General features: G+C 51.0%; 1 protein-coding gene across 1 annotated transcript in view; it reads right to left on the minus strand.

The window, feature by feature from the left end:
- Window positions 1-26,798, minus strand: part of Soga1 (suppressor of glucose, autophagy associated 1) — an 89,064-nt gene that overhangs the window by 54,602 nt on the left and 7,664 nt on the right. Inside the window, exons 2-3 of the mRNA XM_045155966.1 lie at window positions 11,468-11,692; window positions 1,723-1,881 (exon numbers count right to left, since the gene is read on the minus strand). Of these exons, the coding sequence (XP_045011901.1) occupies window positions 1,723-1,881; window positions 11,468-11,692 (384 nt within the window). The remainder of the gene's footprint in view (window positions 1-1,722; window positions 1,882-11,467; window positions 11,693-26,798) is intronic.

Consider the following 26,798-nt stretch of genomic DNA (forward strand, 5'->3'; position numbering starts at 1 on the left):
CCGGGGTCCTTAGGCTTCACAGGCAAGCGCTTAACCGCTAAGCCATCTCTCCAGCCTCGGATACTGTTTTTTTGTTTCTCTTTTTTTGGGTTTTTTTGAGGTAGGGTCTCACTCTAGCCCAGGCTGACCTGGAATTCACTATGTAGTCTCAGGGTGGCCTTAAACTCATGGCAATTGGATACTGTCTTTATCCCGACATCACCGAGGAAGAAACTGTGACATGGAGCAGGCAAGTGGCTTCAAGGTTGCGGCCATATGTCCGCCAAGGAAAGGCTGACTAAACTCAGTAAGCTGTTCCTTCGTGGGCCTCAGTTTTTCCCACCTGCACAACCAAAATAGGCTGAGTTCTAAGGTACTCTGCGGAAGCATCTTCCCTGTTCCCCATCAGGAGTAGCAGCAACAAGGCGATGTAAAGACAGTGCCCAGAACTATGTGGCATGAAAGGAGGGAACCTCAAGCAGCCTGAGCTCCAGAGCAGCTCTGAGCACAAGTTCTCCCCACTCCACCCTAAGGAGCAGTGGGGCATATCACACCAACATGCCCAGTGGGGAGGGCAGCGAAAGGACGGTTCTGTCCCCAGAGTTGTAATGTCTCAGTCCTGGACTGCTGGTATGCAGGCCCCTGGGGAGGTAGGTAGAGGCCTCAGAAGAATGTACAAGCCTAGGGTACCTCATGAGCAGCCAACCAGCTGAGGGACCATCTGTGCCTCTAGGACTAGGTGCCATCCAGCGTTTGGAACATGGGCCCTCGCCTTTAAGGGTCACCAGGCCAACAGTTTCCCATGAGCATTCTGCAGACTCCCCTGCACGATCTGGAAGACATTCCTTACCCTTGCAAGGGTCACTTGCTCATCCATAAAATGGATCATAGCCTTGATGGACCTTTATAAAAATTTCCAAGATAAGCTGGGCATGGTGGCGCACACCTTTATTCCCAGCACTGGAGAGGCAGGGGTAGGAGGAGTGCCGTGAGTTCGAGGCCACCCTGAGACTCCATAGGTCAGCCTGGGCTAGGGCGAGACTTTAAATTCCAAGATAAAATGTCCTGGTGGGCTGCCTAACACACAACTGGAGAAGATAGGTGCCAGGAGGAGGGGCTGATATGAGCAAATACAGGGAGCACACAGGACCTTAGGGGGTCATGTTCAGGAGGCATCCAGTCCCATGATCTAGCACCACCCTCACACCCAGCACCACCACCAGTGCCTAAAGCACAGGAGCTGGGGTTCCAGGACCCTGGCCCTGAGCACTACTATCCTGTTGATCCTCCCAGACCCTGCAGTTCTTTGAAGGCAACTGTCTCTCAAGCTCACTCTCCAATGTGTCCAGTGTCCAGTGCAGTGCACACAGCAGGCTCTGGAGGGACAAATGAGTGCACGGCCCTGCCAGGGAGGTAGCTAGGATCTCCATCTCAGTCTCTGTGGTGGTTTGATTCAGGTGTCCCCCATAAACTTAGGTGTTCTGAATGCCAGTTTCCCCATGCCAGTGTTTGGCACACCCTCCTGTTGCTGTGGTCCACCTTACGTTGGCCAGGGGGTGATGTCCACCCTCTGCTCATGCCATCGTTTTCCCTGCCATCGTGGAGCTTCCCCTCGAGCCTGTAAGCCAAAATAAATCTCTCTTTCCCAGAAGCTGCTCTTAGTCGGGTGATTTCTACCAGCAACCAGACTGCAACAGTCTCCAAACCAGAGAGCCCCGAGTGAGAGAGGCTGCGCATGCTCACCTCTCTCGGCCGCTCCAGCTCTGTCTGCAGCACCTGCTTGGCCAGCTCCGTCTCGATGAGCCTCTGCCGGAGCTCCTCGTTCTCCTCCTCCAGCCGCAGCCGTTTCTTCTCCACCACCTCAAGCTCCTTGTGCAGCCGGGTGGAGATGTCCTTGGAGACCTGGGCCGGGGCGGGAGCGAGACAGGCGTGAGCAGGCGGGGGGTGGGGGGTCGGCACCTCCAGTTCCATTAGCCTTCCCACCTTAGCCAGAGCCACCTCATTATCCCTACTTAGCAGATGAAGAAACTGAGGCACACAAGGGAGTCCTCGGAACTTACCAAGGAGCATGCATCCAGGAGGTGACAGACCCAAGATATAAACCCAGGTACCCCCGCTTGCAACAAACTACCCCCCAAAAAGCTGTGATGGTTCTGTCTGTCCTCAGGAATGCCGTCTTACTTACCTGGGGCTGAGAGGGTGTGATGGGATACACCCTTGCATGGAGGAGGCAAGGGCTCTCCACTAATCTATTTTCCCAACCCCATCTGGAGTATTTTACTTTCTCCCCAAATCGGGGCACCCTATGGTCCCATCCACAAGACCAAGTTTTTCTTCAAGCAACGGTGATCTGGAGGGAAAGCCCAATACAAGACGGGCAGCTAAGGATCCTGAGCAAGTCATCCCCTAGCTCTGTGCCTCAGTCTCCTCAGCTATAAAACGGACACAGCAATAACAGGACAACCTCAGGACTGACAGGATGATCAAATCGGCTGTCGCCTACAATGCCGCGGCCCAGTGCCTACCACAGCTGAGTGCCGGATGACCAACAGTGCCTGTTCCCAGGAACTGATGTCCAGGGATAGAATGACTTGCTGGAGGTCACAGTGACCCTGAGGCCTATTTCTAGTTGTCTGGGATGTAGAACATGCTAAAATGACAAAGGCCGGGCAGGGGTCCAAGTCATCCCTTGGATGCAACTAAAAGAGCTGTAGTCTCGAATCTCAGCTCCAGGCATGGCAGCAAGAGCACCCCACTTCCTGGGAGACCCTCTCTGTCCTTTCCCCTGCTGGTGGGGTGTGGGCAGTCATGAAAGGGCATCTGGGGTAGAGGTGAATTAGACCCTTCTGAGCTGGCATATTACAACTGTGCTCCATCCCAGAAAGGCTGGGCCCTGCTGCTTGCTGAACACCTACTAGGTGCCAGGCTCATTCATCTACATCATAATCCTGCCCCGCCCCCATTTTACTGAGGCTCAGAGCAGAATAGATTTGCTCAGCATCACACACAGTGAGTGTGGCAGAGGTGAGCGGCGATCCCGTGGTTTAGAGGAACCAGCACCAGCCCAGTAAGGGCTCCGCCAGGGGTCTAAAGGATTCTCCAAGAGGACCTATATGTGGTGTAGATAACTCAGTGCCCAGGCCTGCCAGTATCGGAAGTGACATGATGCCTCCTCCCTCCGGAAGGGAAGAGGGCCCTCCCTGACTCTGGCTCTACCCTCTGCCTGGGCCCATGCCCAGCTCAGCACAGACCCCTTGGCAGTGTGCATGGCAGGCCAGGAAAAACAACAGCCTGGGAGGAAACTGGGCAGAGTTCCCTTCCCTCCTCTCCTCACTGCCCCTCAGCCCGAGATTGCCAACGACAGCCAGACGCCAGCCCACAGGCACCGGCTTCCTCTGCAACCATTGTGGGCCACCAAATTTTCCTCACCCATAAAGTGGGTAAGCAATCCAGCAATATCAAGAAAGGATTTTGCAGAGGGGAAAGCTAGATTGGAGTCTGGTTCCAGCACTCACTGGTCATGTGACCTCTGGACAAATTGTTTAACATTTAAAAAAAAAATTTGGCCGGGTGTGGGGGCACACGCCTTTAATCCCAGCACTCAGGAGGCAGAGGTAGATGATCAATGTGAGTTCAAGGACACCCTGAGTCTACATAGTGAATTCCTGGACAGCCTGAGCTAGAGCAGGACCTTACCTAGAAAAAAAAAAAAGAAAAAAGCTGGGCATGGAATAAATGACATAATGCCTGGGCAGTGCTAGCATACAGAAGGTGCTCAAATATACGAGAATATTTTTTAGTATTTTTCAACAATTAACCCTATTTAATGCATTATAAAAGTTGTGTTTATGTTTATGGACAATGCAACACTCAGGAGCCGGAGATTGTTGCTAGAAAATTTTCAGTGCCAGGGATGGGATACCTTCCAGTGAGTTGTTAGCCAGAGAGGTTCCTGATGCCTCCAAAACATTATAGGCCATTGCCAAGGCCCTTGGTTTCCCACCAAGAATAGATGGTAAGACCCTATTGCTGAAGACTGCACATAGTTGGGCTACAAGGCCACTGAGAAATCCTGATGGAACTGAGCTGATAACCTCCTCCATGTAGACCAGCTGACAGAAAGCTGGAAGAAGCCATTCTACATGTAGTTCAATGGGAGAAAGAGATATCACCAATGAAGATACTCAACAGTGGACACTACAAGCCTTATATTTGGCCAGCCAGGCCAAATGAGCCAATGGCTGCACTAGTGGCACATCTGTCATGGGGGAAACCAACTGCCCTCTAATTGGACTGGAGACAATACATCCCTGATACTGAAATCTTAAAACTGGGGTAGTCATGAGCCCTAGGGGGGTAATGTCTGCTGATGTCTGGATAAATGTATATACTACGCTTATCAAACTTCCCAGTAAGCATTTCTCTTAATATTCATACCCTTATATTAATGCTACTCTCACTTTTGGTAGAGAATCTTCTCTTTTCAGATGGCAGTGACCTTGGGACGACTCAGAAGGAATCATAGTGCTGGAAAGAAGTGACTGGAGTACTGAGTAACATCTCGATCACATCTTCCAAGGCTCAGGGTCTAATGCGGAAGAGGTGGTGGAAAGAATGTAAGAGCCAAAGGAAGGTATCCAAAGGTAGGACTCCTTACAACATGCTCCCTCCAGACACAAAATGGCCTGGATATCCATGACCTCACAGTGCCTGACACTACCTACACAAGACCATCATAAGAGAAGGAAAAGATCATGACATCAAAATAAAAGAGAGACTGATTGAGATGGGGAGGGGGTATGATGAAGAATGGAATTTCAAAGGGGAAAGTGGAGGGAGGAAGGGCATTACCATGGGATATTTTTTATAATCATGGAAGATGTTAATAAAAATTGAGAAGAAAAAAAGTTGTGTTTATTTCCTAGTTTCATGAACTTGACCTGTTTTTGTTGTTTGTTTTGTTTTTGTTTTCTTCGCAGCAAGGTCTTACTCTGGCCCAGGCTGATCTGGAATTCACTACATAGTCTCAACTCACAGTGATCCTCCTACCTCTGCCTCCCAAGGGCTGAGATTAAAGGTGTGTGCCACCACACCTGGCCATGACTTGTTTTTGATTGTACAAAATACTTAAGAACCATGTGGAGCTGCTCAAAGGCCACAAGTTCAAGGTAGTATCTATATAAAGATTTTTACTTGGCTTTTGCAGTAAGCCCTGTTTTAATCCACATTCCATGTTTTCTTTTTAATTTGCTCTGTGTGTGTGTGTGTGTGTGTGTGTGTGTGTGTGTGTGTGTTCATGTGTGTGAATTCAGGCATGCATGTGGAGGTTAGAAGCCACTGGTTGGGTCTGTCCCCAGGGTCTCTTGTCTAAGAGCTTCTGGGAAATTCTCCTGTCTCTGCTTCCCTTTTCACCATAAGCACACAAGGACTATAGAAGATCTCAGCTTTTATGTGAGATCTGAGGATCTGAACTCAGAGTTATGCAGCATTCACTTTATCAACTGTGTCATCTCTCCCTAGCACCATTGCTTCACTTTCTTGGCACCGGGGTCAGAGGGAGACAAAGGCCCCAGGTCATGCCTGGGCTCACTTGTACCTGTGTTCACATGACAGCAGGATCTGCATCCACTAAGTGCCTAGTAAATGCTTGTTGGGTACACAAGCCAACCAGGCTCCAACAAGTGAAGGAGTGAATAGCAAAACACATGTGTGGAGCTATATCTGCCCTGGTAAGGGGTGGGGACAGTCCCTTCCACTGCCCACGTAAACCCCCCTACTGTCCAAGAAAGGGTTGCTGGGACCAACGCTACTCTCCCAAACATGTCCCATGAGGAGGTGCTCTTTCTCCACCATGGCTCACACCTGGTGAGACCAGCTGCTCCCCACCAAGAAGTCACAAACCATGATAATTCCTAGTCCCCCTTCCTTCTCCATGGAAGCCCTGTCCCAGGTGTGCCCCACTTCCACTCTAGGTAAGTAGGCTAAAAATCTACTGAGGGGCTGGAAGGATGGTTTAGCAGTTAAGGTGCTTGCCTGCAAAGCCAAAGGACCCAGGTTTGATTTCCTGGGTCCCACGTAAACCGGATGCACAAGGTGGCACATCCATCTGGAGTTTGTTTGCAGTGGCTAGAGGCCCTGGCATGCCCATTATCCCTGTCTTTCTCTCTCTGGCCCTCTCTCTCTCTCTCTCGCAAATAAATGGGGGGGGGGGAAGAATACACAAGTCCATTTAAAAAATAAAATCCAGGGGGCTGGAGAGACGGCTTAGCAGTTAAGCGCTTGCCTATGAAGCCTAAGGATCCCAGTTCGAGGACTGATTCCCCAGGACCCACGTAAGCCAGATACACAAGGTGGCACAACCATCTGGAGTTCGTGCAGTGGCTGCAGGCCCTGGCATGCCCATTCTCTCTCTCTGCCTTTTTCTCTCTCTGTCTGTTGCTAACAAATAATTAAATCCAGTGAGAACACAGAGGCCCACAGGCCCAGACCCCTGCAATGTCTCATGGTCTCCATGGAGGCCAATAAGAGCAAAGAATACCACATCTACCAGACTGGGCAACAGTGGCCAGTGACCTGACATTCCATTCCCTGATCCTAAGTGGCCCTGGCCCCGAGCCCTCACAGGTATTTTATAGAAGCAGCACTTCCAAGCTAGATGTGGTGGTGCTTGGGAAGGAGGCAGAGGTAGGTGGATCGCTGTGAGTTTGAGGCCACCCTGAGACTACATAGGGAATTCCAGGTTAGCCTGAGCTACAGGGAGACCCTACCTGGATGGGGGTGGGGAGAGGAATCAGCACTTCCCTAAACATTTACCTGCTACTTTCCTTCCTGCTAGAAGCGCTTTGATTATCATCATTCTGAGGGTCAGAAAGAAAGGTCACTTGCTTAAGGTTACACAGCTGCTAGAGGTGAGTCAACTATCAAGTTCTCTATCTGACCTTGCTGCCGGGAGTAAGCATGAAAACATACTACCACGAACAATGCAAGTTTTGGGTTTTTAAAGAAAATATATGTGTCATTTGTTTATTTACTTGAGAAAGAGAGAGTGGCAGATAGAGAGAGAGGGAGAGAATGGGTATGCCAGGGCCTCTAGGAACTGCAAATGAACTCCACATGCATGCACCACCTTGTGCATTTGGCTTACCTGGTTACTTGGAAATCGAACCTAGGTCCTTAGGCTGCTCAGGCTGACGTGGAATTCACTATGTAGTCTCAGAGTGGCCTTGAACTCATGGCGATCCTCCTACCTCTGCCTTCCTAGTGCTGGGATTAAAGGCGTGCGTCACCACACCCACTTCCTAGCGCAAGTTTTAACTAGTCCCAAGCATGGTTTACGATGCCAGGCACCTGTAGAGCCCCAAATCCCTGTCTCATTTGATCCCCTCAACTCCCCCCAAATGAGGAGACTGAGAAACCGAAGAAAGGCAGCTGTGGCTTCCGGAAACCAGGGCAAATACCCAAAACACAAACAAGTGTGCTCAGCCATGAGGTCACTACTTAAGAGTGCCGGGGCTTTCCCCTGCCAAATTCTGTCAACAGGCTCTGGTCCTCAGCTCCCTGGCACAGCGGCCCCTGGGGCCTTAGATCTCAAGATGTCCCTGTCACTTGTATCCTCGGGGAGAAAGATGGTGACTCTAAGGAGCACCTCAGGCCAGGCAGCACTCTGGCTGTGTGGTTGAATCCTCCTAAAGATCCCAGGAGGGTGGGAGTTGTCACTCCATTTTACACATGTGGCTCAGGACCGGAGGGGGGTGGGGGAACAGTCTGTACAGGTCACAGAGGAAATAAAGCCAATACCAGAACATTTTCCCAGGAGCATCTATCTGTATCTAAGGAGGGGGCCTTTTACTGATGCTTCCTGGTGCCTCTTATAGGAGCCCCTTCAGAAGAGAACTGGGATCTCTGAGTCCCTGGACATGACCCAGTGCCACACTAGGCACTCCTCTCTAAGCATTTCATTCTACATTCACCCGTCTCTACAGGGAACTGGTATAGTCTCCATTTTCCACAGGGAAAACAGACTCAGAGATGTGAAAAAACTAACCCAAAGCCATCCAGCTAGCATTGGGCAGAGAAGGTCTCTGCCCACTGGCCCTGCCTTCCTCATGCTGGACAGTGACCCCATTGAGATTCTGGAGGTCTTGTCAGCTGTGCGGACCTGCAGAAAAGGGACAGTCTGGGGGAGGGCACACTGAAAAGAGGAGAGACCAAGGCCTGAGGCTTCTTTCATGACTTCCTCATCAATAACACAATGAAACCCGAATCTTAAATGTCCATCGGGAAGCGAGCCAAGGAGCTGGCAAGAGCAAGTCCGGGATCCCGAGGGATACCCTCCCAGGCAGCTTACGGGGTCCCCTCCCGGCCTGGTCCAACTGCTCTGGCAGGCAAATGCTGGGGAAGTCAACATTCTGAGGACTGCCAAAGGAAAAGAAACAAAAGTAAAAAAAAAAAAAAAAAAAAGTGAAAAAGGCCCCCCAGGACTCTAGAGCAAAGGGTGGGGGGCCAGCTCAGGCCAAGCCAGCACATGAGCTCAGCGCCACAGCTGCAGCGGTGGGCAGAGGTGGGAGGGAGAGCGGGGACAGGGCGAAGCTGATTGGCTAGTTCAAATCCCAACAGAAAGGGCCCCTCCCCTCGGCCCGACTCCTGAGAGCCCTCCCCCCACCCCAGCTGCCCTCACCCCGCTCTCCCGCCTCCCATCCATCCCACACACCCCTTCCTCCAGTCTCTCCAGTCCGCTGTTCTAGGGCACCTCCCAGGCCCTGGCACATGCCTGTAACCCCAGCATGCTGAGAGAAGAGGTTTCGCTGTCAGTTCGAAGCCAGCCTGAGACTACATAGTGAATCCAGGTCAGCCTGGGCTTGAGTGAGATCCTACCTTAAAAACAGAACAATCCAGAAATCTTCAAAGACCAGGGCACAAGCATCTCCTTCTCTCTCCTAGCCTCCTTCACCCCCTCCCGATTCGGGGCTCAGTTTCTTTCTTTTTTATTATTTTTTATTTTACTCTTTTGGTTTTGCTAGCCCAGGCATGTGCCACCACCCCCGGCTTCAGAATTTATTTATTTGGTTGTTAGATTTGGCAACAGGGCGAGGGTCAAGGCATCCTCCAAGTGTGGAATTTGAGGATTTATACAGCCATTTACAGCTCCTCCCTCCTCAAGATACCCCCTCAGGTAGAGTTGGCAGTTTCTTCCATGGTCTCAATGGACAAGGTCATGGTGAGGAGGAGGAGGAGAAGGAGTACTTAATGCTGCTATTCCTGTAGGCTGCTGCTACTCTGGTGGACTTCACTGGCCCTGAGGCACAGAATCAGCTCTCCTGGTCCTCCAACAGCTTTCCAGCATGTTCTACTTGCAGGGCTGGGATTGCGGTGCCTTCCAGCAGCGGAGGGGGGGGGGGGTGCATGGTCCTCTCAGGACTGAGCACCCACCGGCAGCTCCCCATCAGCTGATTCTCCTGGGCCCCTAGGGCCCTCTCCCTGGAGCACCCTTCCTCCTTCCTCCTGGTTCAAACCCTCTTCTCAACCCTGGCCTGGGCACCAGGATCATCTGCAGGAGGATTCCCCCAGCTCCTACTGACACTGGGATTGTTCTCATTATTTTTTAAAATATTATTTATTTATTTATTTGAGAGAGAGAGAGAGAGAGAGAAAATGGGTGTGCCAGGGCCTCCAGCCATTGCAAATGAACTCCATATGCATGCGCCACCATGTGCATCTAGCTTACTTGGGTTCTGGGGAATCGAATCTGGGTCTTTAGGCTTCACAGGCAAGTGTCTTAACCGCTAAGCCATCTCTCCAGCCCCCTCTGTTACTGTTTTTTGAGATAGGGTCTGGCTGTGTAGCCCAAGCTGGCCTAGAGCCTTTTAAAAAAAAATTTTTTTATTTACTAGAGACAGAGAGAGAGGGAAAGAGAGAAAATGGACATGCCAGGGCCTCTAGCCACTGCAAACGAACTCCAGATATATATGTACCACCCTGTGTGGCTGACTTTACGTGGGATCTGGAGAATCAAACCTGGGTCCTTAGGCTTTGGGAACAAGCTCCTTAACCACTAAGCATGCTCTCCAGCCTGGCCTAGAGTTTTCTGTATGGCCCAGGATGCCCTTGAACTCACAGAGATCAACCTGCCTCTGTCTCTTGAAATGTTCAGAATACAGGCGTGAGTCACCATGTCCTACTGGGCTAAGCTCAGGGCTGGCCCCGGGTCGCTAAATTTTAAGCCTGCAGACTACAGCTTACACCATCCCTACCCTGCTCCTGCAGCAGAGCACCAGCAGAGCCCAAAGTGAGAGGTTAGGGAGACTGGTCAGCCTGGCCTCTGTCACCTCCACAGGAGCACCCAACCCTGGACACGTGCTTCCCTCCTCTGAGCCTCACAGCTCTCATTCAGGAAACCGAAATTACAGCAGCTGACAGTTTTTAGTTCCTACGTGATATCACGTCTGCATTATTCTGTTTCACTCTCCTAGAACCCTGCCACATAAGAGCTGTTCATACACCCACTTTACAGATGAGAAGACAGAAACATCATGAAATCCAAGCACAGGGCTGGGGAAATGGCTCAGTGGTTAAGGCACTGGCCTACAAAGGTGAACAACCCAGGTTTGATTCCCCAGTACCCACATAAAACCTGATGCACCAAGTGGTGCAAGTGTTTGGAGTTCGTTTGCAGTGGCTGTGGGCCCTGGCATATCCATTCTCTCTCTCTAATAAATAAATTTTAAAAAATAAAGCAAACAAAAAAAAATCTCTTATAAAAAAATAAATCCAGGCTGGAGAGATGGCTTAGTGGTTAAGGCGCTTGCCTGCAAAGCTAAACAATCCAGCTTCAATTCCCCAGGACCCAAGTAATCCAGACGCACAAGGAAGCGCATGCATCTGAAGATTGTTTGCATTGGCTGAAGGCCCTGGCATATCCATTCTTTTTCTCTCTCTCTCTCTTTCTCTAACAAATAAATAAAAGTTAAAAAAAAAAAAAAAAAAAACCACTTGGGAGGCAGAAATAGCCAGATCGCCATGAATTCGAGGTCACCCTGAGACTACATAGTAAATTCCAGGTCAGCCTGAGCTAGAGTGAAACCCTACCTCGGGGGAAAAAAAAAATGCAAGCATGTTGGATATGAAGCAGCGCAGGCCAATTCTACACCTCTCATCAGTGTTTTAGGGTCTCCATGAAACTATGCGGGTTTAACAACGAGGCCAACACCGGCTAAGAGGCGGACACGCACAGCATAGTAGCTGCTGTGAGGAGAATTCATACCATGATGTCACCTTGGGATACCCCATATGGAGGACCTGTTGATTCACCACAACCTCTACTTTGCAGATGAGGAAACTGAGGCCCAGTAGGTGGCATAACGTACCCAAGGACACACAGGCATGAGTCACAGGGTAGACCTGGGCCCACACTAGGGCTCACGGCCGGACCATCCAACAAGGGGCACTTATAAAGGTCGGTGAGGCCCCCCCCCCCCCACCCAGGGCTGACCTTGACATCCTGCTCCAGGCCTCGAATGAGCTCTCCATCCACCTGGCCAGTCTGGGCGGCACGCAGGCTCCGACGCTCGGCTTTGCGGAGCCGGTACTGCAGGATGCGACAGGTCTTGCTGGCCTGGTCTAACTGCTGCCGCAGCTCCTGCAACTGGTACACGTCCTCCTCCATGTACACGTCCCGCATCTCCAGCATCTCGGCCCGCAGCTCCTCGATCTCGTCCTGTGGGAGGGCGGAGTGGTCAGAACCCCAGCCACACTCACTGGGGAAGCGGATCAGGGCCTGGTACGACAGGCTGCCGGGCTGAACAACTTCCAAAACTGTCCATATCCATACTCCCGGGATCTGTGAATACATGCCTTATACAGCCAAAGGGACTTGCAGATGGGACTAAGAAAAGAGGCTCTCCAAAGCTGGGCGCGGTGGTGCATGCCTTCAATCCCAGCACTCGGGAGGCAGAGGGAGGAGGATTGCTGTGAGTTCGAGGCCACCCTGAGACTACAGAGTGAATTCCAGGTCAGCCTGGGCCAGAGCAAGACCTTACCTTGAAAAACCAAAAAAAAAAAGAAAAGAAAAAAGAAAGGCTCTCCAAGCTGGGTGTGATGGCGCACGCCTTTTAATCCCAGCATTTGGGAGGCTGAGATAGGAGGATCACTGTGAGTTCGAGGCCACCCTGAGACTACATAGTAAATTCCAGGTCAGCCTGGGCTAGAGTGAGACTATCTACCTTGAAAGACCAAAAAGAAAGAAGAAAAAAAGAAAGAGAAAGAAAGAGGGAGGAAGGCTCACCAGACGTCTGAAGAAATGGCTCAGTGGTTAAAGCATTTGCTTACAAAGTCTGCCAGCCCAGGTTTGATTCCCCAGTGCCCACAGAGAAAAGTATATGAGACTGGAGGCTGTTTGCGGTGGCAAGAAGCTCTGGTGTGCTCATACTCCAGCTCTCCACTTCCTTGTTCCCTCCCCCTTCACAAATAAATCAATATATGAGGAAGGAAGGAAGGAAGGAAGGAAAGAAGGAAGGAAGGAAAGAAGGAAGGAAAGAAGGAAGGAAGGAAAGAAGGAAGGAAAGAAGGAAGGAAGGAAGGAAGGAAGGAAGGAAGGAAGGAAGGAAGGGAGGGAAAGAGAGATTTCCAGAGAAACAGGCATTATCCCGGGTTATCTGAGTAGACCCAGTATAATCCTGAGGGCCCTGTAAAGGAGGCAGGTGGGAGTGAGCAATGTAAGGAGGGGGCTGAGTCCAGACAGGTAAGGTCTTCAGGTGGAGAAGAGCCAAAGAAGTGCAGGCAGTCTCCACAAGGGGCAAAAGGCCAAGGAGCGGGGTCTCCCCTAGAGTGGTGGGCAGTTTCAGACTTCAGACTAGCAGAACTATAACATATCCTACAGCTAGGCCATGGTTACAGCTTAGATCTTCGTGTGTGTGTGTGTGTGTGTGTGTGAAGTGCTCATGCCCATGTGTGCATGTGTGTGGGGAGGCCAAAGGAGAATCTCGGATGTCGTTTCTCAGGGTCTGTCTACCTTTTTATTCTGTTTTATTTATTTATCTATCTATTTATTTATTTATTTTATTTGAAAGGGTTTGGAAAAAAAAAAAAGGCAGATGAGCAAGAGAACAGGTGCGCCAGGGCCTCCAGTCAATGCAAACGAACTCCAGGTGCCTGTGCCATCTCGTGCATCTAGCAACTGCTAAGCCATCTCTCCAGCCCCTATCTACCTTTTTTTTTTTTTTGAGATAGCGTCTCTCAGTGATCTGGGTTTGGCCGATTAGGCTAGACTGGCCAGCCAGCGATCCCCAAGGATCTGCTCTCTCAGCCTCCACAGTACTGGGACTGCAAGCACATGCCACTCTACCTGGCATTTTCACGTGGGTACTGGGGATGAAATTCAGGTCCTTGTGTTTGAAGGCAGGCACTTTACTGACAACTGAGCCATCTCTCTAGTCCATGGTTTGGATCCTAAATGTCCCTCAAAGGCCATGTGTTATAGGCTTGGTCACCAGCCTGCAGCACTGCTCGGAGGGAGGGAGAGAGAGAGGGGGCATGTCCCGGCAGGCGGTACTGGAATCCCTTCCTTCTCTCCTTGCTTCCTGGCCACCATGGAGCTGAGCAGTCTCTCTGCCACAACTTCCCTACCATGATATTCTGCCTTATTACAGGCACAATGCAATGGGGACCAGGTGACCATGGACAGAAATCTCTGAATCATAGGCCAGTATAACCCTCCTCCTTTTAAGTGGATCGCCTCAGGTATTTTGTCACAGCAGTGTAAAGGCAACACAGTCATTAGATTTGTGCCGACTTATTACAGCAGCGGTGGGAAACTAACACACAGGAAAAGTACTCAACAAACATTTACGAATGCCAACTAGGTACAAGAACAGGGAGGGACACTGGTGACCAACACTTTCAAGACATATTCAGAAAACTAGCAGTAGACAAAAAATAAATAAATTCAGATACCCTTAAGTGCCATAACAGCAAAAACAAAACAAAACATGGCAGTGTGGGTATTATGGCAGTGTGATGGGGGGGGGCTACTACGTTAGGGAACATGATCAAGGAGGCTATCTCCAAAGAACGGACATTTAGGGCTGGAGAGACGGCTTAGCGGCTGAGGAGCTTGCCTGCACACCCAGGTTCGGTGCCCAGGATCCATATAAGCCAGATGCACAAGGTGGCGCATGCCTCCGGAGTTCACTTGCAGCAGCTTAAGAGGCTCTGGTGCACCCGTTGTCTCTCTGCCAGCGCGCACCTTTCATCCCAGCTCTCAGGAGGCAGAGAGGTAGGAGAATCCCCGTGAGTTGGAGGCCAGCCTGAGGCTACATAGTGAATTCCAGGTCAGCCTGGCCTAGAGAAGACTTTACCTTAAAAAAAAAAAAAAAAAAAAAACCTACCCTTAATTAACACTGAGAAGGGAAACTGAGTCATGAGGCCTTGCCAACAGCAACCCCGAGGAGCCAAAGGAGTACTCATGAGGGAGGCAAGGAGGCTCCCTGTGGGAGGGAGCATGGACTGGCCGCCCTCCCCCAGACATGGTCACAACACATTGCCAATGGAAGGGTTTAAACACCGATTCCCATCCCTCCCACCCACCCCCAGCCTCTCTCCTGGGGTGGTGCTTGGCAGTACTTTCAAAGTGGATGATCCCACCAGTTAGCTGCAGAGGGGCAGCCGCCTCACCAGGACACCCCTCCCCATCCCAGAACACACACGCGCACACACACGCGCGCACACACACACACACACACAGTCACCACCCCACACCATGCCAAAACAGGGCAGTCCAGAAGTGGAGAAGAAGGAAGTGAGCCAGCAAACAATCCCTCAGGGAGAGAAAATGAGGAAGTGAGGAGTCTGCACGCTGGCTCAGCTGGCAGGGTGAGGAAGCAGGAGGAAGGAGGAGGAAGAGCAAGCAGACTCAAGGCAGCCCAGGCTGACACGTTCAAATCCAGCCACGCCATGGAGTAGCACCTCACATACCGCCCTTGCGGTTCTACTGCCAGGACCTGGCGATGGCAAAGATGTGTGTGAAGGCGTCTGAGTGGACCTCAAGCTCAGAATGCACCTGGGCAAAACGCAGGGCCACACGCAAGCTCGTGCTGCGGGGCTACATTGACAAGACAGGTGACATCCAGACAAGGAAGGAAACATCCCTCCATGTGGGACCACACCCACACCTGGCAGTCATCTCGGGGAACCACATACTGAGCTTTTAAGTGACTGATTTTTCTATTTGTGAAAATAACCCGTGATCAGACGGATAGTTTTGAAAACTACAGGAAACACAAATCACACTTGATTCCTCACCTGGTTCTGAATTACAGTGGGTCTCAAACCCTGGTCCTGGAGCTGAGGTTGCAGGGGGGTGAGGGGTATAGAGTGCTTGCCTACATACTTTGGGTCCTGGGTTCTATCCCCCAACACCCTGTAAAAAGTGGGGACTTGTTAGAAATTCTCATATTCCAAACCCAGATCTATTGAGTCAGTCTTTTGGGACAGGCATTTCCTCCCCTCCTTGTTTCCTCAATGAGGCACACCACCTCTCTGTGCACATCCCGAGCCCTGGACCTGAAAGTAGCCTGTAGTGAAGAGGGTCAATGACTCTCTCCCGTGAGCAGCTGTCTCCCCCGCGTCCGCCTGGGCCATTGCTCACTTTCCACAGGGAGGGCTGTTATGGTCATGCCAGCTCTGTGTGTGAGAAGATCCTGGGGGGCCAGGCGTCTGGGGGCTTGCCCCAGCTGCAAGTAGAATATACCCACCAGCCCCTCCTGGCACGGCCCCACCCCCACATGAGGCATAAGTTGACAAAGGCTGGCTTGTGGCCCACAGGGCTGCCTGCTGGGACATGAGCCGCAGGGGCCTGAGGCGGGGGGGGGGGGGGGGGCAGGGGAAGAGGCTGCAGAGCATGGAGGGGCCTCAGGAAGGCAGGACTCTGCTGGAGTTCAGAGCCCACATGGGGCCCAGGAACCCTTCAGTGCTCCTCCTCGGTCCTGCATTTGAGGCTCTATGCCATGGAAGCGTTCAGGTGACAGATCCAACATGGGCATCCCTGCTCCTTCACAGCCAGCCCAGAGATGTCCTGCCCTGCATAGAAGGTGGGGAGGGAAGCCGGGGTGAGGTGGCATACTTTAATCCCAGCACCCGGGAGGCAGAGGTAGGAGGATCACCACAAGTTCTAGGTCACCCTGAGGCTACATAGTGAATTCCAGGTCAGCCTGGGCTACAGTGAGACCCTACCTCAAAAAAAAAAAAAAAAAAAAAGAAGGAAAGAAAGAAAAGAAAAAAAAGAACACAAGAAGATGGGAAGGGAGAGTCCAAATTCCAACGCAGGAGCCCCTATGGCTATACAGCAAGATGGTTGGAGTTTCCTCCTCTTAATGTGGGGATATTCCAATCTCATCCTCCACCTCAGAAGCCTGGCCGTGCACAACTCAGAGTCTGAGGGTACCTGGATCCTGAACCCCACAATCACAGGCTCCCTAAAGCTTGGAAAGAGGCCCCAGAGTCGATATCCCATCAGCCCTACTGTGATATTTCACACTGTCTGTCTCCTCTCCCTGGAAGCTTATCCTGACGATCAATATCCCAGACTGTGAACGGGGAGTGGAGATGGAGGACGGGGCTAGGGACAGGCACCCGTTCGTTCTACCGCCACAGCAGGCAGCCCTTCTCTTTCTAGAAGAGGTTCTCAGGCTGGAGAGATGGTTTAGTGGTTAAGGTGCTTGCCTGGAAAGCCTAAGGCCCCAACTTCGATTCCCCAGGACCCACGTAAGCCCGATGCACAAGGGGGCACATGCGCCTGGAGTTCGTTTGCAGAAGCCCTAGTGCGCCCATTCTCTGTCTCTCTGTGTGTCCCTCTTCTATCTCTCTCTGCTTGCAAAAAAATAAATACAGATATTTAAAAGAGGTTCTCTTTGCTCCAGCAGGCAATGCCTCTTTTTAGGAGGAATTCAGAAAGAAAAAGAAGTGGCTTTCTGTCTCACCCACTTGGACCCACTGGCTTCTGCTTTGGGTCCAATCCCCTCACCCTGGACCCCTCGCCAGCCCTTGGACTTCTCCCTTCTCTTACCTTTCCTCTGCCCCCAGCACCCAAATAGACTAGGGCAGAGACACTGGCCAGTGCCCACCGGGAAGCGCACGAACACAGGCCGGCCCAGGCATACCCATGTGCCATTGACTGCAAGTTCTTCCCAACCCTGTGAGGTAGGTGCTAGAGATGTCCCATTTTTCAGGGGAGGCATGTGAGACCCAGAAGTTTCCCAGTGCTGCTTAAGCTAGAGAGGGACAGGGCTGAATCCCATACAAGGTGTGTGGGGGGGAGGACCCTGGGCTATGACACTGTGACCGTGTGCCTGTCCCACTTTGCTCAGGCTGCTCCCTGGGCTCTGATTGCCTTCTCCAGTCTAGCTCCCAACGGCCTCATTCTTGTAGGAAGACCCCCTCCCTCCGCACATGATTCAGAACCCATATTCAGAACTGGAACTGCATGGTCCCTCAACTGAAGACAGTATTTGCCTGCTTTCTACTTTGTCTTCCCCATAAGTTGGCGGAAGGGCAGGAAGAGAGGCTAATTCTAATTCTGGCCCATGTCTGGTGCCCAGCATCACTACGGCCTGGTACACAGAATGGAGCGGGCACCCACTGGGGGCCATGGGCAGATGAGAGAATGAAAGAGTGATATGGCTGCTGCCCTGCCCGGTCTCTGTCCACAGCCTGGAGTCTGCCCTCCTGACCCCAGCTCCATGGCAGCTGCAAAGGGGGCTGAGAGAGAGAGCCTGAACACACTCTGATGCCACCCTGGGGAGATGAGCCAGTCCACTGCCCAAGGAACAGCCTGTTCCCCATATCTACTCTACACACCAAGTGCCTCTCTGTCTACGCTGACGCAAGAGGGTAGCCAGCAGGAAGCAGGCTCTCAGACATGGCCAGTTCCCAGGGTCCTGGGGAACAGGCCCGGAAGAATCTCTGAGTCCAAGCCGGGTCAGCAGGCCCAACATGAGCTCACACTGCTGCTAATAATAGGCTTGCAGAGTGGCACAGGGGTCCACAGTTTACAAAGACATTCCTAGCGAATCATCTCATGTATCTTTGCAGAAAGTGCCAGGTCAGGCAAGCCAGGAATCCCTGTGCCACACACGAGAGAGCTGCAGAACAGGAGAGGAAGGGCGGGCTGTGCCAGGCCCACCCACATGAGTCAGGAAACCAACGAGTTTAGACTGCTGTCCTCGGGATTCCTCTTGGGACACTATTCATAAAAATCACACCTTTGAGGCTGGAGAGATGGCTTAGCAGTTAAGGTACTTGCCTGTGAAGCCCAAGTACCCAGGTTTGATTCCCCAGTACCCACATAAACCAGATTCACAAGGTGGCGCATGCATCTGGAGTTCATTTGCAGTGACTAGAGGCCTTGGCAGCCCTTTCTCTATATCTGCCTCTCTCTCTCTCCCCTACTCTGTCTCTCTCAAGCAAACAAATAAATAATTTTTAAAAGAAAAAAATCATACCTAAGCCAGGCATGGTGGCACACGCCTTTAATCCCAGCACTTGGGAGGCAGAGGTAGGAGGATCATCATGAGTTTGAGGCCACCCTGAGACTACATAGTGAATTCCAGGTAAGCCTGGACTAGAGTGAGACCCTACCTCAAAAAAAAAAAAACAAAATAAAACAACAACAAAAACAACAAAATATATATATATATATATATATATATATATATATATATACATATATACACATATTGCTGGGCGGTAGTGGTGCATGCCTTTAATCCCCACTCCAGAGGCAGAGGTAGGAGGACTGCTGAGAGTTCAAGGCCACCGTGAGGCTACAGCCTGAGCTAGAGCAAGACCTTACCTCAAAAAAAAAAAAAAAAAAAAAAAAAAAAAATTTTATTTTCCTAAGCTTCTAACTAAAAATCAACATCTTCTATTGGCACCCCATGGAAGTGGGGCTGTATTTAGAAGCACTCTTGAACTTTGCTGATAAAAGAAATCATATATTTTCATATCCCGTTAGCAGTGTTGCAGAAATGTCAAAATATTGTTTAAGCTCATCAGTGTTTTGAAATTACAGTACTTAACAGACCTGTCACCCGAACTTATGAGTTAATAAACACACATATTACTGTATCATCATTGGAGGATGTATTTTATTAACTGTGTTTCAATGTGTCTAGCTTCCTTGAAAGACATCATCCTGAGAATTATTCCTAGGAGAGACTTAATGGGCTCCCTCGCATAAAGGAAGATGGAGGAGGCTCTGTTCTGCCTGGAGCACTTCACTTCAGGGTCTGGGTTGCTAGCCCAGGCCCTTCTCTCTACCATCGGAGAATAAAAAGGGAAAAGCAAGCCATGTCTTGAATGTTCTGGCGAGCATTCTTTTTTTGGTTTTTCGAGGTAGGGATTCAGTCTAGTCCAGGCTAACCTGGAATTCACTATGTAGTCTGAGGGTGGCCTCAAACTCAGAGATCCACCTACCTCTGCCTCCCAAGTGGTGGGATTAAAGGCTTGCGCCACTATGCCCAGCTTGAGCATTCTTTTAAAAAAAAAAATTACTTATTTATTCATTTGAGAGAGAGAGAGGCAGACAGGGAGAGAGAATGGGTGCACCACGGCATCTAGCCACTGCAAAGGAACTCCAGGTGCATGCACCACCCTCTGTATTTGGCTTCACGTGTGAACTGGGAAATTGAACCTGGGTCCAGCCCTGAGGATTCCTTTCTGAAAGAAATGTAACATGAACCAGGTGTGGTGGCACATGCCTTTAATTCCAGCACTCGGGAGGCAGAGGTGGGAGGATCTCCATGAGTTCAAGACCACCCTGAGACTTACACAATGAATTCCAGGTCAGCCTAGGCTAGAGTGAGACCCTACCTTGAGAAAAAAAAAAAAAAAAAAAGGATAAAGGACAAAGGAGTGAATAAATATATCTCTAGCTCTTTCTTTCTTCACAAATACTGGGGATTGAATTTACAGTCTTAAACTTGTTAGTCAAGTGCTCTGAGCTACACTCCAGTCCTCAAGGAGTGATCTTTTTTTATTTATTTTATTTTTTAATTTTTATTTATTTATTTGAGAGCGACAGAGACAGAGAGAAAGACAGATAGAGGGAGAGAGAGGGAATGGGCGCGCCAGGGCTTCCAGCCTCTGCAAACGAACTCCAGACGTGTGCGCCCCCTTGTGCATCTGGCTAACGTGGGACCTGGGGAACCGAGCCTCGAACCGGGGTCCTTAGGCTTCACAGGCAAGCGCTTAACCGCTAAGCCATCTCTCCAGCCCTGATCTTTTTTTAAAACCATGTTTAGGGAAAGATGGACCAAAGGTTAAGGCACTTGCCTGCAAAGCCTAACAACCTGGGTTTGATTCCCCAGTACCTATGTAAAGCCAGATGCACAAAGTGGCACATGCATCTGGAATTCATATGTAGTGGCTAGAGGCTCTGTTGTGCCCATTCATTCTCATTTTTCTCTCTCTCCCCCTGCAAATAAATAAATATATTTAAAGGGGGGAAAGACATGTTTAAGATGTAGTTAAGGACCCAGGTTCAATTCTCCAGGATCCACATAAGCCAGATGCACAAGGTAGCACATGCATCTGGAGTTCATTTGCAGCTGCTGAAGGCCCTGGTACGCCCATTCTCTCTATCTGCCTCGCCCCCACCTTCAAATAAATAAAATTAAAATTTAAAGCAGGGCCTGGTGGCACATGCCTTTAATCCCAGCAGATTATAGAGGTAGGAGGATCGCAGTGAGCTCAAGGCCACCCTGAGACTACATGGTGAATTCCAGGTCAGCCTGTGCTACAGTGAAACCCTACCTCAAACAAACAAAAAACGTGGTTAAATAATAGGGCATGGTGGCAAGCACCTGTAATCCAGCACTCTGGAAGATGGCTGCAGGAGGATCTAGAGTTCAAGATCATCCTAGACCACACAGTAAATAGGAGGCCAGCCTGGACTACCGACAAGAGACCCAGTCTCAAAACAGAAAGTGGTTATAAAACTGTCTGAAAGGGCTGGAGAGATGGCTTAGCGGTTAAGCGCTTGCCTGTGAAGCCTAAGGACCCCGGTTCGAGGCTCGGTTCCCCAGGTCCCACGTTAGCCAGATGCACAAGGGGGCGCAGGTGTCTGGAGTTCGTTTGCAGAGGCTGGAAGCCCTGGCGCGCCCATTCTCTCTCTCTCCCTCTCTCTGTCTTTCTCTCTGTGTCTGTCGCTCTCAAATAAATAAATAAAAATTTAAAAAAAACAACAACAACAAAAAAACTGTCTGAAAGTCTCTCCTGTTCACAACCCACCAGAACCTGGAAACAACCCTAAACCCAAATTCCCCTGGACTGGTAAAAGACTAAACCGTTGCACCTTTGTGTAAGGGAACCATCCAGAGGAGAGGGAAGGAGCTGCAGCAAGGTGGGGTGCTTGGGGTGTGGGCTCCGCGGGAGAAGCTGGCCCCAGCAGATGCTGTGGGGTGCTACATATACGACATCATGGACAGACGAGGCTAATGTAACACAGAACAGATCAGTGGTTCACAGGGAGGGCCTGACTGTAAAGGGAGATTTGGGGAGGTGATAGATTCTTCACCGTCTTTTTTTTTGGCGGGGGGAGGGGCGCCGGGGATTGAATCCAGTGCTTTACAAACACCAAGCATATAGTCAACACAAGCTGTGACACTGAGCTACATCCCAGCCCTGAAGTATAATTTACATACAGTGAACAAGTTTTTTTTTTAATTTTTACTTATTTATTTGCAAGCAGACAGAAATAGAGAAGAGAGAGAGGAGAATGGGCACGCCATGGTCTCTAGCCACTGTGAACGAACTCCAGATGCATGTGCCCCTTATACATCTGGCTTACGTGGGTCCTTGGGAATCGAACCTGCGTCCTTTGGCTTCGCAGGCAAACAAACGCCTTAACCGTTAAGCCATTTCTCCAGACCAGTAAACGAGTTTTAAAATATGTGTCCTTTTTTGCAAACCATCACCCCAATCTATATTTTGCTCTATATCTTTATTTAGGTGCTGGTTATAGAACTTGATATGTTATCAAAAGGCATTTTATTATATGTAAATTGTACCACAGGGCTGGGCTTACAGCTCAGTGGTAGATGGCTTGCCTAGTATGCTCAAGGGTTCCATCACCAGAACTAGAAGGACAATGAAAAGAAAGAAAGAAAAAAAAGTAAATTATACCTCAATATACTTGACTTAAAAAACAAAATTTAAAGAAGCAAGCAATTGGGCTGGAGAGATGGCTCAGCGGTTAAGGTGCTTGCCTGCAAAGCCAAAGAACGTTGGTTTGATTCCCTAGGACCCACATAAGCCAGATGCACAAGGGAGTGCCTGCATCTGGAGTTCGTTTGCAGTGGCTGGAAGCCCTGGTGCGCCCATTTTCTCTCTCTCAGTCTGCCTCTTTCCATCTCTCAAATATAAAAATAAAATAAAATTATACTTTAAAAAACAAGAACAAAAAAGCAAACAATTAGGAGGCTCAAACAGCAGTATTACCAAGAGTTTTAGGCCAGTGTGGGCAATATAGTGAGATCTATGACAGCTTGGGCATAAAGACCTTGTCTCAAAAAAAGTGTGGGGGGGAGCTGGAGAGATGGCTTAGTGGTTAAGGTGTTTGCTGCAAAGTCAAAGGACCCAGGTTCAATTTCCCAGGACCCACATAAGCCAGTTGCACAAGGTGGCACATGTGTCTGGAGTTTGTTTGCAGTGGCTGGAGGCCCTGGCACACCCATTCTGTCTCTCTCTAATGAATAAATACATATTAAAAAATGTAAAAAAAAAAAAAAAAAAGCTAGGTGTGGTGGCCCAAACCTTTAATCCCAGCACTTAGGAGGCAGAGGTAGGAGGATCTCCATGAGTTTGAGGCCATCTTGAGACTACATAGTAAATTGCAGGTCAGTCTGGGCTAGAGCGAGACCCTACCTCAAATACCAAAAAAAAAAAAAAAAAGCAAAACTCCATGGTGGTAGGCTTTCATCACACACAAAATAAAAGTCCACCTGGCCTGACCCCTGTTCAGCCGTCACCTCCAGGACCCCCAACTCCTCTTGCTGGCTACACTCTCATCACTGGGTCTACCCCCAGCAAGACACCTGGTCTACTGCACCTCTCCGCCCTGGCATCTGCCATTCCCTCTGCTAGCTCCTCTGTGTCCCCTCCTGCTCAAGGCCTCTGGCAATGCCACCTCCTCAGAGAAGCCTTATCTTACCTCCCCTTAACCCTGTTTCTTTCTTCTTCTTTTTGCTTTTGTTTTTCAAGGTAGGGTCTTGCTCTAGCCCAGGCTGACCTGCAATTCACTATGTAGTCTCAGGGTGGCCTCGAACTCATGGCAATCCTCCTGCCTCTGGGGCGTGCACTAACACGCCCATCCCTAACCCTCTTTCTTTCACAGCACAGGCTTATCTGTGACATTCATTTTACCTCTCGGCCTGCTTGCTCATGGAAGGCCAGATCTACCACCACGGCACCATGCTCGGTAGGGTTGGTTGCTGAGTGAACAGCCAGGCTGTGTTCCCACAGCAGACTGATTTTAGACACAGGCTTCAGATCTCTGCTTCGAGGCCCAGCCCACTCCCAGGGGTCCCACTGACCAATGGACAGGGAGACCCAAGAAGAAGAGAGACAAAGCTGAGCTCTGCAGCCAAGCACTCCACAGAGGAGTGAGAGCCCCGCCTGGCCCACCTTCTCCCACACCGCTTGGCCACCATGGTTCCTCTCTGGGGCTGAGGCCCAGGTTGCATGTCCATCTGCCACTGTGGCTCTGGGACACTTGTCACCCACGCTGCCCTGGCTATCCACCCTAGCCCTGGAAGAAATGACCAGCAGTGGCCACAGAGGCAGCATGCCAGCCCCGCCCAAGAAGCCAGGACAGCCATCTGCTGTCCCTTCTCTGACTCCCCAGGACTCTGTCAAGGCTCCAGATGAGATCATCCACTTGCACCCCGAGGAGGGAACTACAAAAAGCTCCACTTCCCTCTCAGCTCAAATGCGAACACTCCAGACAGCGAGGGGAACGCAAGGACTCCATCCCCTCACGGAGGCGCACTGAGGCCTAGAGGGGAAGAGGCGATCCCGCAGCCCCCGGAGGGCCTGGAGCTGGGCAGGGCGAGATGCAGAGCTCCTGTTGCCGCCCAGCGCACAGCTCAATTAACTTCGCGTCCTTGGATGGAAGTTTTGGAAGATTCAGGGTCAAAAGTCCTGGGGGAGGGCCACACCTAGCCAGGCATCACTGTGTCACAAGATCTCAATGCCCATGAGACAACACGAGACTGCTTGGTCCTGGAGACGTATGAGGTCCCATTTCTTTGGCTGGAAATTATTGGGGGTGAAGACAAAGGCCTTTGACCTGCCTCTCCAACGTGGTAGACATCAGATTGGCTAACCAAGCCAGACGCACGCTGTGCAGCACACCATCTCTCCCCGTATTCCCAGCAGTTCCCAATGGGTGAGGAACCTGAAGTCAAAGGAATCAAGTACATTGTCCAAGGTCATACATACACTAAGTGCGCAGCGAGTCCACAAGGTCATCCCGAGTCCTATAAACTAGACAGTAGGCTCTAGAATGGGACAACAAAAACAGTAACAGCTAACATTTATAAGGTCTCAGCGTGGGCCAGGCACCAGGCAAAGACCAATAACCATGATCTCTCTATCAGTAATGATCTTTCATGCAGATACTATTCTTAGCTCCCCCCACCACCACTACTTCACAAAGGGGTAAACTGAGGCTCAGCAAGAGGCGGTCACCAGGTCTGGCATAGCTCTGTATATGTGGCCTGTGCTTCCTCTGCTGGAGAGCTGTGTGTGTGTGTGTGTGTGTGTGTGTGTGTGTGTGTGTGTGTGTGTACCTGCGCTTGCATGCATTAGGGGTGGGGAGATTCCCAGAGACTATTGTCCACCAAGGCCATACCTGGCTTGTCACTGCTACATTCAAGGCCTCATGGAGCCAAGCAGGCACTGTGCCACTGGGGCATGCTCAGAGGGAAGCAGGGGACAGTGTCCCTCCTGCCCTGTGTGCGCACAGGAAGGAAGGCAGCCTGGAATCTAGGTGTGTTGAAAACATCCCCCAGCCTCTGGGCTGTAGCCAAATCTTTAACGGGGAGAGAGCAGGGAAGAATGACAGCGACTGGGACCCACCCAGCCTGACTTGTGTCTGGGACACTGAGGCCTGTCGTCCAGGGAAGAGCACCCACCAGACACAAGACCCCCCTCTTGTCGCTCACAGACCGGTAAGCATTTGAACCTGTCTGGGCTTCAGTTGAGGTCTGTGTAGAAGGAAGGGGCAATACACTGGAGAGTCCTTGGTGTTGTACAGAAACCCACAATTACCGGTTAACCTAGTCACTGTGGAGAGAATACCCACCACCCCCACCCCAGGAGCCTCCCGGGAAATGCTGGTGTCTGACACAGGGCCTGGCCGGGAGTGGTCCCAGGAGCTGCTGAGCTGAAACCAAGGCAAAGAGCCGGGACAGAGGTCCAGCAGTGTCCCTGAGAACAGACAGGGAGCCTGGCTCAGCCAAGGAGCGGGACAGAGGCGGGGTCAGGTAAAGACTGGTGGTGCTCTGCAGGGCCCAGAAGAGCCAAGCAAGGCCAGGCTAGTCAGCACTGATCCACGGACCCTAGACTCCCACTTGCAGCCTGTGACCTAGGGGTTCGCAGGCAAGTGCCTTAACCACTTAGCCATCTCTCCAGCCCAGCCTGTGACCTAGGAAAGGGAGACTACTCCCCACTAGTTTGGAATGAGAGCCCCAAGGTGGGGGGTCCTCCATTAGCAGGGGACAATCGCCAGGTTAAAAGTGATGCACAAGCTGGGCATGGTGGCGCACGCCTTCAATCCCAGCACTCGGGAGGCAGAGGTAGGAGGATGGCCGTGGGTTCGAGGCCACCCTGAGACTACATAGTGAATTCCACATCAGCCTGGGCTAGAGTGAGTCAGCTAGCCTGCCTGGGGGGAGGCGGGGAGTGATGCACAGATTTGGCCATTAGGGGAAGCAGTGTCTGGGGGTGAGGACGGAGGGACTGCGGCCAGAGAAGTGTATAGGAGTATCCACAATACAACTGAGCTCCACGAGCCTACTAGACTGCCGCCCTAGCCAGACCCCACAGAGGCACACCCCTGGCACACCCCCAGCCAGGGATGGCCTGCCACCTAAGACCCAGGGCTTCCAGGGCAGACTAGAGCCTGGTGATGAGCAAATGTGAGGGCTCAGAGCTGAGCTGAGAGGCGAAGGTGAGGGCCAACTCATGCCACACCTGCTTCCTTCTCGCATCGGACTTATGTGGGTGGCTGGGGAATTGAACCCAGGCCTCCAGGCTTTGCAAGCAAATGACTTTAGCCACTGAACCATCTTCCTCTGTTTTATACCTGCTCCTCACAGCCGCCCTGCGGGGTGGTTTCCAAAGGCAAAGGCGGCGGCTCATGAAGAGAAGACAGAATGGAAAGACAGTCAGGGTTGCAGCCCAGGCTTGGAAGCTCCAGACCATGTGCTCTTAGGCCCCCAAGCTGGGAGAAGGAAGGGATGACTGCAGCTCCCAGTTCCTTTCAGCGTGACCTGGAGGCAGCCAGCAAAGGCAGATGTGTGCTGGCCCCGGGGCTCCAGTCAGTGTGCCTCCTCCTGACACCGGAGGGGCTTGATGTGACCGTGACAGAAGTCATGTGTTGGAAAACAGAGGAACAGCAGCTGGGCGTGGTGGCGCATGCCTTTAATCCCAGCACTCAGGAGGCAGAGGTAGGAGGATCGCCATGAGTTCAAGACCATCCTGAGACTACACAGTGAATTCCTGGTCAGCCTGAGCTAGAGTGAGATCCTACCTCGAAACAAAATAGA

Source organism: Jaculus jaculus, chromosome 8 (assembly GCF_020740685.1).
Source record: "Jaculus jaculus isolate mJacJac1 chromosome 8, mJacJac1.mat.Y.cur, whole genome shotgun sequence".
Classification (NCBI taxonomy): domain Eukaryota; kingdom Metazoa; phylum Chordata; class Mammalia; order Rodentia; family Dipodidae; genus Jaculus; species Jaculus jaculus.